This window comes from Monodon monoceros, unplaced genomic scaffold (genome assembly GCF_005190385.1).
Source record: "Monodon monoceros isolate NGI ecotype Baffin Bay Population unplaced genomic scaffold, NGI_Narwhal_1 Super_Scaffold_3, whole genome shotgun sequence".
NCBI lineage: Eukaryota > Metazoa > Chordata > Mammalia > Artiodactyla > Monodontidae > Monodon > Monodon monoceros.
The window spans coordinates 71425464-71438593 of NW_021703780.1; the positions used below are offsets into that span (position 1 = coordinate 71425464).

General features: G+C 38.6%; 1 protein-coding gene across 23 annotated transcripts in view; it reads left to right on the forward strand.

The window, feature by feature from the left end:
• The window catches only part of SLMAP (sarcolemma associated protein), a 149790-nt gene that overhangs the window by 115293 nt on the left and 21367 nt on the right, over window positions 1–13130 (forward strand). For all 23 annotated transcript variants that reach the window (XM_029243651.1, XM_029243666.1, XM_029243664.1 and 20 more), the window contains 2 exons: window positions 4047–4127; window positions 4410–4469. In XM_029243651.1, coding sequence (XP_029099484.1) covers window positions 4047–4127; window positions 4410–4469 — 141 coding nt within the window. The remainder of the gene's footprint in view (window positions 1–4046; window positions 4128–4409; window positions 4470–13130) is intronic.

Below are 13130 nucleotides of genomic sequence, written 5' to 3' on the forward strand. Positions count from 1 at the left end.
ATGTATTTAAAGTTTTAAAGAACATGCTTTTTGACCTAGCAATTTCACTTCTAAGTTTTTATCTTAAGGAACAAATTGGACAAATGTGCAAGCGCATTTGTTTGTGTTGTTTTAAAGGCAAAAAAAGGAAAACATAGGTGTCCAATAATAAGGGCATTTATTAAATAAATTATGGCAACTAACTCCATGCAAGTGAATAGAATACATCCTTTAAGAATGATAATACAGGGACTTACCTCGTAGCGCAGTGGTTGGGAATCTGCCTGCCAATGCAGGGGACACAGGTTCGAGCCCTGGTCCGGGAAGATTCCCACATGCTGCAGAGCAACTAAGCCAGTGCACCACAACTACTGAAGCCTGCGTGCCCTAGGCCCCACATGCCGAAACTACTGAGCCCACGTGCTGCAACTACTAAAGCCCACGCGCCTAGAGCCCGTGCTTCGCAACAAGAGAAGCCACCATAATGAGAAGCCCGCGCACCGCAAGGAAGAGTAGCCCCCGCTTGCCACAACTAGAGAAAGCCTGCACACCGCAACGAAGACCCAACACAGCCCCCCCCCAAAAGAATGATAATACAGGGAATTCCCTGGTGGTCCAGTGGTAAGAACTCAGAGCTTTCACTGACCAGGCCCGGCTTCAATCCCTGGGCAGGGAACTAAGATCCTGCAAGCTGTGCAGCGTGGCCAAAAAAAGAATGATAAAACAGATGTTTTATGTACCCAGAGATATTTCTATCAGCAGTCAACATTTTACTGGTACTTCCCACAGATAGCATGCAGAGGTACAGTAATCCTTGTGACAAACTAGTTGGCTGAAATAAATTACATTTTAAATGCTTTATATCTGGCTCTACAGTATTTGCTTTTGGGTTTGGCTGGATTGTTTTATTTTTTAAATGCTTTCATTGCTGATGTTTTTAATGGAATGATATTTAAAACTGATTTTAAATATCAGTTGTTGGAAATTGCCAATCACCAGCTGTTACAAGCCTTGGTGGTATTTCCTTCAGGTATTGCACCTAATGAAAAATGTAATCATAAGTTGCATATGCCTTCTATTTAAGTCCTAACTCAACTTGCAGTTTACAGTAGATTTCAAGGTGGAAGTAGAAAGAATACAGAGTAGGTCAAACAGTAGCTTTTAATTCCAGGTTCTACTAGTAACTAGCTATGTGCCCTCAGGCAACTTACTTTAGCTCTTTAAACCTCAGTTTCCTCATTTGTAAAATGGGATTGACAGTATATAACTTAGAGGATCTTGTGGGAATTGAATGAAATATTGCTTATAAAGCAGGAAGCACTGGTCCGTTGTCCAACAAATGTTAGTTCTCCTTTTTTTTTCCCCTTGATCCTTGACCTTGCTTTCTTTGCAAATAATGGTTCCAGTGGTGTAGGAAGTGGTCTGTGTTTGTCTTGCCCATCCGTCATTATGTCTGCTTGAAGATATAGTGAAAATATTCACCTTATTGTAGACTTGCCAGTTTGGGAACAGTTTTGGTATTGATGTTGGTAGCCGTTCCTCCATTTACTTCTATATACTATTGGTATGCATTTTAATGATTAAATACTGCACAGAAAATCAGCTAGTAAAGACTTTTAATACTGGAAAGTTGGGTGCTGCTTCGTAGCTGAAAAGTAGATGTTTTGAACAGTAGAGACTCTACCATTCATTTGTTGTGTCCTGTGTTTCATCTTGAATAGATTTTGTTTGCCTCCATATAATAACTCTAGTATCAGGACACAACAATGGTGAACCATGACTTGACTTACTAAAAACTTGCCTTCTTACTCAAAGTAAAATTGTGTTTCTAATGGTCCTCTTTTTAGCGCACCTACTATGTACTGTGCACTGTTCTATGCAATGGGATTATAGCAGTTAACAAAACAAAAATTCCTGTACTCATGGAGCTTATATTCTAGTAAGATCTTAATGGAAGATAGTCCCACCTCTAAGGCAATTTTACCTTCCTGGCTACTACTCCAAATAGGAAATAAAATTTCCTTCTAAGACAGAAGAATACTTTTGAAAATGCGTTCCTCTTGGTTTCCCTCTGTATCTTGATCATAAAATTGCCAAGAATATTAAAATTAGGAAAGAGTCATTTTTGTCTTTTCCTTTTTGTTCCCACAGTGGTTTCTTTTCTTTCTATATATAGACAAGATGTGTTAGCCTGCCTTATTTGAGACTGTAACTTAGTGATCAAAACTAGTACATTCAGAAATGTCTGACTATAGTACACTGTGAATGCACCAGAGGTCACAGATTAGATTCCCATGGACCTCAGTAATCAGTGACTTCACTTCTAATCAAAACTCACTGTCGGGGCTTCCCTGGTGGCGCAGTGGTTGAGAGTCCGCCTGCCGATGCAGGGGACACGGGTTCGTGCCCCGGTCCGGGAAGATCCCACATGCCGCGGAGCGGCTAGACCCGTGAGCCATGGCCTCTGAGCCTGCGCATCCGGAGCCTGTGCTCCGCAACGGGAGAGGCCACAGAGTGAGAGGCCCGCGTACCGCAAACAAAAAACAAAAAAGAACAAAAAACTCACTGTCTCTTCCCAGTTGGCCTTTGACTAGAAATGGCAGTGAGAAAGGAAGCAAAAGGCTTCTTGTAATCCATCACTCATTTCACAAGTGAAGCCATAAGTTCTAATGTATTCTTATATGGAATAGCTTAGTTCTTATTCTTATATGGAATAGTTCTTAATGGAACAAGTTATATTTTAATATTAATTATTTTGACAGTATTGGTTTTAAATATGTTTCTGACTTTCTAAAATGAAAAATATCTTTTGATTTAGTTGATTATGAAAACAATTATATGTTCGCTATAATTTTTCAAGCAATGTATAAAACAATGTGAAGTTAGAAAATAAATGTTCGTCCCTCCCTTCAGAAATGACCATGGTATCTCTGTTGTAGATCCTTCTAGACTTGAATGAATATATACAACAAAAAATTCATAGCTAAGTGTATAGCCATTTTCAGTCTAAAGGGGGTCATCTTATACATGGCTTAACAGACTTTAGTTTTACTTAATAGTAGTGAATATATCTTGGATATTTTCCATTCCATAATGAACAATGCTGCAATGAACGTCCTTATGTATATATACCATATGTTGCCTATTATTTCCTTAGGAAAAGTACTAGAAGTGGATGTACACATTTAAATTTTTGATACAGATTACCGCAAACAGTATAGTTAAGTGCGTAACATTATAAAAAGTAATTATATGTTTAGTGAATTTATAATCTCAGTAAGGAAACAAAATATATGTATACACAGAGAATGATATAAAATAGAACATGATTAATTATAAAACCCTATGTCCCAGAGAAGATAAATAAAAAGGAGCAACATGCTGGAGAAATGAAGACTTGCTTAGAGGTAATGGAGCTTAAGCTATATCTTAATATAGCTTGAATAGGCCAGGTAGTGAGAATGGTCCTTGAGTTTAAGGAAACATCAACTCAAGCAAAGAATTTCAGACCTGTGGTTCAGGTACAGTAATACTTTCTTTAGATATAAAAGGCTGTTAATTTTCTTGTTTTAAATGTTACTTTTATAAAAGACAATGGTGATTTTCTTAAAAAGAGTTTTTATCATGAGTATAAATATTACTAAGGCAACCTAACTAGTGTTTTTATATAATAGAATCCTTTTCTTTCATCATCTTCATGCAGTATCTACATTGTCCTGGGAATTTTGCTATATTTGTTGCAGGTCTCTGAATACTTTAGCAAAGCTTGCTTCATTTTTGTTTCCAGTTGGCCAGTGGACAGCCTTGAACAAAAGCCCCAGCCCTCCTCTACACAGCAATCATGATCCACATTATAATTTAATATGAGCTACGTGTAATAACCAGCATTCCATTTTGGACTAGAGTGGTGAAGAAGTAAGAGATTCAGTGACCTCAGTTAATTTTAAAAGTATTTTGCATACCAGTAGATTTAGAGCACTCATAGCCTGAAGCAGTTTTATTGATATAAGCTATTTAATTGTAAAGAGATTCTACTTTTATTTATTTATTTATTTATTTCTTCTTAGAGAACCAGGCAAGAGCAAAGGAATCTGATTTATCAGATACCCTGAGTCCAAGCAAGGAGAAAAGTAGTGACGACACTACAGGTGAGTTTTAACCTAATATTTATAAATCTGTAGATGTTATTGTTACCTACCAAGCAGTTTAGGTATGCAGGTTAGTGTGGGTGGAGATCTCAAAGTTTGTGTTTGGGGGAAAAAGCAATACTTCTATTTATCACGTCACTCCCTTGAATCTTGGATAAATTTAAAAACTACTTTCAATGATCCAAATACAATAGCTGTATAAATTTCAGTTTTTTATTTTGGTAGTGATAGCTTGCTAATAGAGTTTACTGTTTATAATTATCTTTTTTCCCCCCTCTGTAGACGCCCAAATGGATGAGCAAGACCTAAATGAACCCTTTGCTAAAGTGTCCCTATTAAAAGGTATTTTAACTTGTTTTTAAGACATTTTAAACCAGGGCATCAGATTCACCCTTTGCCACAAAATCATGTATTATATGATGTTTTAAGCTTTAGTTAAAACTAAGTTTTAACTTAAAAGATTAAGATAGGTTCTCTAAAGTATCAGGAACTAAAATTTAAAATGTTGATGTTGGTGCCAGTGCTTTAAAGAAAAACATTTAAGTTGTAAAATAGTTTGTATCAATCAAAGTTATATGAAGGCAAGGCAATAAGTGGTAGAATGTGAAATACAGCTGTGGTTTTTTTGTGTTTACCTTGATGTCTCTGATAGAAACTCATTACCACTTTTAATGTAAACTAAAAATAGATTAAAAATATTAACTTTCTTGAAAGAACTACCTGTTTGCTCTGTTATCATATGGTAGCAGTTGTAAATTTCCTCATTTTCTGGCCCTCCTCATTCTCCAGTAAATATCCCCAGGTTCTTAGGACTCTTCTAGAAATTTTGGGTGGGGCTAAGATGAGCAGTGCATATAATAAATTCTTTCACTTGTGTCACTTCTAAATAAGAAGTACATTTATTTGATATTTACTTGTTTAGAATGAAATGGGTAGGAATTAAATTAGCATTTATAAAAGTATTTTTAAAATAAAGTGTCTGGGGGTGGCTTATTGATAAATCTGTGATTGTCAGCATTTAGTCTCCTTTTTTTTTGCAATCATGACAACAGCTGCTACACCAAAGATTCACTTTTAAGTGTTTTGATCCATTTCTCATTTAGAGAAAATTATTATTATTTTTTACATCTTTATTGGAGTATAATTGCTTTACAATGTTGTGTTAATTTCTGCTGTACGACAAAGTGAATCAGCTATATGTGTATACATATACCCCCATATCCCCTCCCTCTCCCACCCAGCATTTAGTCTCTTTTATAATTGCCTTATTGTACACAAGAAAAGTTGACATATAAGTTCAGCTCACTAGGTTACGCATTTTAGTGGCAGTGGACCAATACCAGGCAACTCTCGGAAATTAGCAGCAAAAGCAGCCTGTGGAGGTTTCTTTGTATAGAAATGCCTTTGCTTCTGGCTGGGCTATTAAGGGATCTCCCAGTACAGACCCTAAGTTTTGGATTATATAAGGAAGCCTTAGTTTCACCCTGCATGATCCTGCTGCTCTCCTAGTTGTATAATGATTGGGATTGGGGTTGGTTAACCAAGAGATTACCCAGATTCTCTCGAATTCCTTAGTCTGGGCCTCATGGCCTTCTCTTTTCTCCCCCATGGATACTGAAGCTGACATGGCTCTTTGAGCCACCTTTGACTGAATTCCCGTACCAAGGGAAGCCCTGAGGATTACTGGCCCGGGCAACCAACTGCCAACCTGTTTTTAAGTATGATAATAGTTTCCAGTATTCTTACCGATCCACACTCTTCTCAGGTGACCTTTGGGTTTACGAGACATGCCTTTTTTCTAGTGTGGTAATAATAAATCTAAGTTAATGTGTGTACAGGCCAGAAATCTCATCTTGGAGCATTTCTGATTCTTCTCAGAAATGTAAGACCATTAATGCATAGAATGTTGTTGCTGATCCTGAAAAAGTTTGGGAACCTTGGGCCTTTGGGGGACACACAGAAACAAGAAGGGAGGTGAATGAGGAAGGGACACCCGTCGTAAAGAAGTAGCTGTTCTTATGATCTTTTTTTACTGTAGAAATCTCCCAGAAAGCTTTTCAGCAGCCAAATCCAGATTGATTTATAAGTAGTAATTTTTTTTTTTTTAGAAAAAAACAACATCAACAGGAGTTTAATAACATGTATACCTCCTGTATACAAGGGAGTTACCCAGGAAAACTGAGTAACTCCTGTAAATAGTGTTTATGATTGTGTTAATTATATTCAACTGCTTTAGTGCTTTTGTAATTTTGTGTGTCCGTCTGCTTTAGATTTTATTTTTATCCTCTTCCCTACCACAATGCCAGATATTTGGAAAAACTCAGATGTTTGTTGAATGAATAAATAATAGACCTCTTACATCAAAGTTATAAAACCACAAGAGCATTAGGAAAGTGACAGGCTCTAGCCAAGAGGCTAAGAGCCAAAGATCTCTGAGTTCTGACCCAGCTCTGCCATTGATTTGTGGGTTTTTTGTTTTTTTTTTTTACTTATTTGTTTATTTATTTGGTTGTGCTGGGTCTCAGTTGTGGCATGTGAACTCTTAGTTGCAGCATGCGTGTGGGATCTAGTTCCTTGAGCAGGATTCAAACCCGGGCCCCCTGCATTGGGAGCATGGAATCTATTGCACCACCAGGGAAGCCCCTGCCATTTATTTGTAATATATCCTTGGGCAAATTGCGTAACCCCCCTGTGCTTCAGTGTTTTTTCGTTTGTTGGTTTGGGGAAAACCAACTTCATAGGATTATTGTGAGGATTAAATGAAACAGTACAAGTAGATCACTTAATGTGTTGTTGGGAACATAACATGTTAAGCCCCATAATGAAGATACTGTTAATAATAATAATAACGATGGTGATTAACAAAGGCAAACCTATCTGGGGACTTCGCTGGTGGTGCAGTCGTTAAGAATCCACCTGCCAATGCAGGGGACACGGGTTCAAGCCCTGGTCTGGGAAGATCCCACATGCCGTGGAGCAACTAAGCCCGTGCACCACAACTACTGAGCCTGCCCTCTGGAGCCCGCGAGCCACAACTGCTGAGCCTGTGTGCCACAACTGCTGAGCCTGTGTGCCACAACTGCTGAAGCCCGCATGCCTAGAGCCCGTGCTCCACAACAGGAGAAGCCACCGCAGCGAGAAGCCTGCCCATTGCAATGAAGAGTAGCCCCTGCTCACCGCAACTAGAGAAAGCCCGTGAGCAGCAACGAAGACCCAATGCAGCCAAAAAAATTAATTAAATAAATTTATTTTTTAAAAAAAGGCAAACCTATCAGTTAAAGGGTAACTTTTCATTAATTAAATAAGATTGTGGGATTTAAAAAAGTATTTCCTACTTTATCTTTTAGGGAAAAGCAGTTGTTGGTTGTGGATCTTTCCCAATTAATAATGTATTAATTTGTTTATTTTGCCAGATGTCAGGGCAAAATTTTTTTTAATCCTTGAGTACAACGGGAAGGCTAAATTATATCTGTAAAAGTGCCCATGATATAGGCTAGAGAATCAGACTCAAGGAAGAGGGTATAAAAGGGGAAGTTGTAGGAGATAGAGACTGGAAAACACAAGGTGTATGTGGAAGGAGGGTGGGTGTACGAATGCTACTGGTAATTGCTTGGAGTGCCATTGATGAAAATAGGTTAATTTCCCTAACCTTGCTTTCAGTTAAGGTGACAAAAACAGAACCCAAAAACTTTCCTTACACTTCTGTATGATTGCCAACTTTTGTTTAATGAAGTGGTATTTTTATCAACACCTCTTGAAAGATTTTGCAGCTTGATTTTAAGAATAGAATTGTTGGGCTTCCCTGGTGGCGCAGGGGTTGAGAGTCCGCCTGCTGATGCAGGGGACACGGGTTCGTGCCCCGGTCCGGGAAGATCCCACATGCCGCGGAGCGGCTGGGCCCGTGAGCCATGGCCGCTGAGCCTGCGCGTCCAGAGCCTGTGCTCCTCAACGGGACAGGCCACAACAGTGTGAGGCCCGCGTACTGCAAAAAAAAAGAATAGAATTGTTAAGTCAATCAGTAATTAGATAAAGAAAAATCACCCGTTAGAAGCGGGAAATTTTAGAAGAGTCTCCAAGAAACAGTCATCATAGCCCTAATGGTTGTTTCATCCATTGTTTTTCTTTGTAAGAGTTGTGTAAATTCTTTTTTTTTTTAAATAAATTTATTTTTGGCTGCATTGGGTCTTCGTTGCTGCGCGCGGATTTTTCTCTAGTTGCCGCGAGTAGGGGCTACTCTTCGTTGTGGTGTGCGGGCTTCTCATTGCGGTGGCTTCTCTTGTTGTGGAACACGGGCTCTAGGCGCGCGGGCTTCAGTAGTTGCGCCTTGCATGCTCAGTAGTTGTGGCTTGCTGGCTCTAGAGCACAGGGTCAGTAGTTGTGGCACTCGGGCTTAGTTGCTCCGCAGCATGTGAGATCTTCCTGGACCAGGGCTCGAACCCGTGTCCCCTGCATTACCAGGCAGAGATTGTTAACCACTGCGCCACCAGGGAAGTCTTAAATTCTTTAAAATAATGTATTTACTGACATTTATGAGAAACACTTGGGTTATGCTTGAGTATATGTGGTTATGTTTTGTTGTCTGTGTAATTAGATTCACTAGACTGACACAATTTTTCTCTTAAATGAAGAGTATAAATTATTAGAACACAGTATTATTAACCTTGAGAGTTGTAGAAAGTAGCCCCTTTATTTTATTCATTGAAACCCTATGCCTGGCTTCTTGAACCATTATTTTCAAATTTTATTATTTCCTTTTTAAAAAACAGCCAATCTTTTTTTAGAATTATAATGTGCTACCTGTCATGTTAGTCATCTAGGGTTAGGAGAAGAATCTAAAGTAGATTAAACATTCACCATGAGATATTAATGAAATGATGATAGCAGTAGTAATTTTTCCTGAAATATTATTTTCAACCAATTTATGCCACTTTTGAGAGAAATAAAGCTGTGGCTTGATCCACAGGTTTTTATATGCTTGAAATCATTTCCCCAAAAAAAAGACAAAAAGGAGACTGGAATTCAGTCCAAGCAGTGTCTAATGCAAGTTTGCTCTATTTAGGGAACTGTGCCAGAGACTCCAGTGGTTTCAAAGTCTAATAAGACTCTCTTTGGGACTTGAGGAGTTTCTAGACAAATTGGCTATAGAAGAGGTATAGATGATAAGCTGTTTCTTGGTGGTTGTTGCCATTAGGAGTCAAAGAAAGGAGAAAGAATGTCCAGATTTTATATTTGTTCCTTTCTGTTTATCTTAGAAGATGGGGAGGAAAGGCGATTCATGGAAGAAGTATCATTTGATATGACCCTGAAAGTGTGTCATACCACATGTGATGTATTCAGTGACAAAAAACTGAACCTGAATCTGATCAAGATTCTAGATCCAACTGCCAACTTGCAGGACGTATAAATAACTAGGGACATAGTCTAAATGATGTGGTGGAAAGACAATGTGATGTTTTTAGTTTGGCACATGTTGAACAGGAAGGTTTTCCATATGTTCTGGTTTGCCTGAAACCTTTTTTTTTTTTTTTTTTGCCTGAAACCATTTATACCTGTTGTCCCAGCATAATTATTAAAAGTTCTTCCTTTCACGTTCAGAAGTTTTGTATTGTCACCCTCGGAACCAGAAATGCAGTTGGAAGTGTGATACAGAAACTAGGACTGGAATGCCATTTTCATTTAATTCTGTGACATTTATTGGCCCAGGAGATACAGAGATAAGACACATGTGGAGGCTACAGTCCTATGGAGTAAGGAGACATGTTGATAGTGTAATGAGTGTTTTAATAGGTGTGGTGAAAACTTTGGAGAGCAGAGCTAATTTCCTGGCTAGGGGCAGGGGAGGGGTGGAGCAGTAGTCAGAACGGGTTTCCCAAATGTGTTGGTTAAAGATAAGTCAGGGTACACCAAGAGGGAAAAGGGAGCCATGCCTTTCCTTAAAATAGTACTGGCATTTACAAATAGGATTAATGTTTAATGTAGGAATAACATTTACCAGTAGGAAAGTGTGGTACAACACAGGCTGTGTGGGGCAGATGTGAAGAAAGATAAGACTGGGTCAGAAAGAAGTCAGTAACAGTGTTTGGGAATTCTCTGCATAGGGATGGACTGCGATAGCAGGGGGAATTTATAGAGAAAGAGAAGAACAATGGGAAGGACAAAGGAGCCGACAAAAGACCCAGTTGTCAAGAAGGAACCCGGCTGGTCAGAAGGAATGGCAAAGGGGTGAGAATCAACAGTAAGAGGCTGCTGCCAAAGTTAAATTCATAGGCTACCACCTAGGACTATCTCACACGACTACACATATCCAGCAAGAAAGTGGTCTTCCTCCACTGTGAAGGTTCTCACCAACCAAGCCTGCAACTAAACTACCAGACTTTCCAAAGGAACGGGTGATAGTAGTAGAAAGAGGATGGCACCCACCTGGCCAGCTGCTTCTGCTAGGTCACTTCTGTCAGTTGCTGAGGTAACAGATGTTATGGCTACATTAGCCTTCAACAAACATGCACGTGCAAAACAGAACTCAGGCAGAAATGTTTTGATTTGGCCCTTTACCACGTGGTTCAGAGTATCTCACCCACATTTAAAGCAAAGGTCAGATTTTAAGTTAAATCTCCAGTCACTCTTCTGAAGAAATAGTGACAACAAATTTAATTTAGAGTATCACGTATTCTGTGTGCCACGGCTGGTTGTTTGGTGGGTTATTGTGTGGTGTAGACCTTTTTATAGGATTTAGCCTTAGTCTGAGAAAAGCTGGTTCCTGGCCCAGACTATACACCAAGCACTTCTAAAGACATGATTTGTGTTAAAAGGAAAGCAGATTCCGTTAATCTTTTCACCTCATCATAGTTTCTAAAAAACATTTATTTCCATTTGACTTGCACATCTAAATAAAATGAGTTTTTATTTAGCTCAGTAAGGCTTTCATTTATCTTCCTTTTTTAAAAAATAATTTTATTCATTTATTTATTGGCTGCCTTGGGTCTTCGTTGCTGCGCATGGGCTTTTCTCTCTAGTTGTGGCGAGCGGGGGCTACTCTTCGTTGCAGTGCACGGGCTTCTCGTTGCAGTGGCTTCTCTTGTTGTGGAGCACGGGCTCTAGGCGTGCGGGCTCAGTAGGTGTGGCTCTCGGGCTCTAGAGCACAGGCTCAGTAGTTGTGGTGCTCGGGCTTAGTTGCTGTGTGGCATGTGGGATCTTCCCAGGCCAGGTCTCGAACCCGTGTCCCCTGCATTGGCGGGCAGATTCTTAACCACTTCGCCACCAGGGAAGCCCCGGCAGTGTAGGTTCTTGATCTCAGTAAGAAAATTGCTCTAGTGTCACAATGCAATATAGAATGCAGAAGGGGAAGATAGGTTAAGGATAAGAATATAGGGAGAAATGATTGCTCCAAGATTGTAGCATTAGGATTGGTAATTTCAAGAGACCTATGAAAACTTTCAAACACAAGAAAAATTAAAGAATGCCAAAAACTTCCATATGTGCCCATCACCTAGATTCAGCAATTGTTAGTATTTTGCCATATTTTCTTTATTTGTTTATGTATATGTGTAGAAATTATTCTTTTGACTTTTTATTTTGATATAATTTCAGACTTACAGAAAAGTTGCAAGAATAGAACAAAGAACCTCATATACTCTTCATCCAGATTTTCCAACTGTTAACATTTCACCCTATTTGCTGTTAACATTTTACCAAATTTGATTTATCCATCTCCCTTTCCCTCTTCCTTCCTCCTCCCTCTCTCTCCCTGAACCATTGAGAGTAAATTGCAGGCCTGATAACCTTGCTCCTAAATATTTTCATGTGTGTTTTCTGTTTCTCTTCCATAACTACGGTATAATTCTCAAAATCAGGAAATTAACTACAAGCTGATATATTACTATTATCAAATACACAGACCTTATTCACGTGTTGTCAGTTGTCTCAATAATGTCCTCAGAAAATCCTGAGTCATGCGTTGCATTCATCTGTCATGTCTCTTTAGTCTCCTTTAATCTGGAAGAGCTCCTCAGTTTTTCTTTGTGTTCCATGACATTGACATTTTTGAAGAACCATGGTCATTTTCTAAAATGTCCCTCAGTTTGGTTGTATCTAATGTTTCCTCATGATTAGATTAAAGTTGTGCATCTTTGGCAGTAATATAACAGAAGTAATTTTGGGCATCGTATCAGGAGGCACCTGATGTTGAATTGTTCTGTCGCTGGTGATGTTAACTTTAAATATCCTGTTACTCCTCAAACATTTATCTTCTTAGCTCTAATGTCTCCTTATGATGATTGCCTGGATCATTTATTATAATCATAGTTGCCAAGTAGTGATTTCATAATTCTGTCATCCTTCTACATTTATTAGCAAGCTTTCTACAACATGGAAGAGTTTTCTCTTCCCTTCCCTTTCTTCTTTCCTTCCTTCCTTTCTTTTTCTATATCAGTGTGAATTTATGGATTCATGTTTTATTCAGTGGATTATCATCTGTCACTGTCATTATTTATTTTGATACTCAAATTGTCTCATGTTTGGCCAGTGGGAGCCCCTTAAGTCTTTTTGGACCCAATCATTCTTTGAGTCCTTTCTTACTTTCTGACACAAAAAAGATGTTCTACATTCATCTTGTACTTAGATTTAGTCCTGAAATCAGCCATTTCTTCACAGAGCCCTAGTTTTTTAAACTAGAGAATGGTATTTACAAACCAAGATCTGAGTATATGGTGTGTTTATTACTTCTAGGCCCACTTGAGTGGACACAGTTAAGAAATAGATGTATGTATATTCATATCCATACATACATGTATGGCTATATTTACTGCCTCACTTGTCTATATTTATTTCTATATCTGTTTATTTTTATGCATTCAAATCTATTAGAGTCTATTTTATACATTCAGATCTTCTAACTCATACCTTACACCACACAATTAATTGTCTTTCATATTTCCATATCTGTCATTGTCTTTCCCAATAGTGAGAAACCTGGATGCCATTATCTACAATTTATGAATTTTTAAA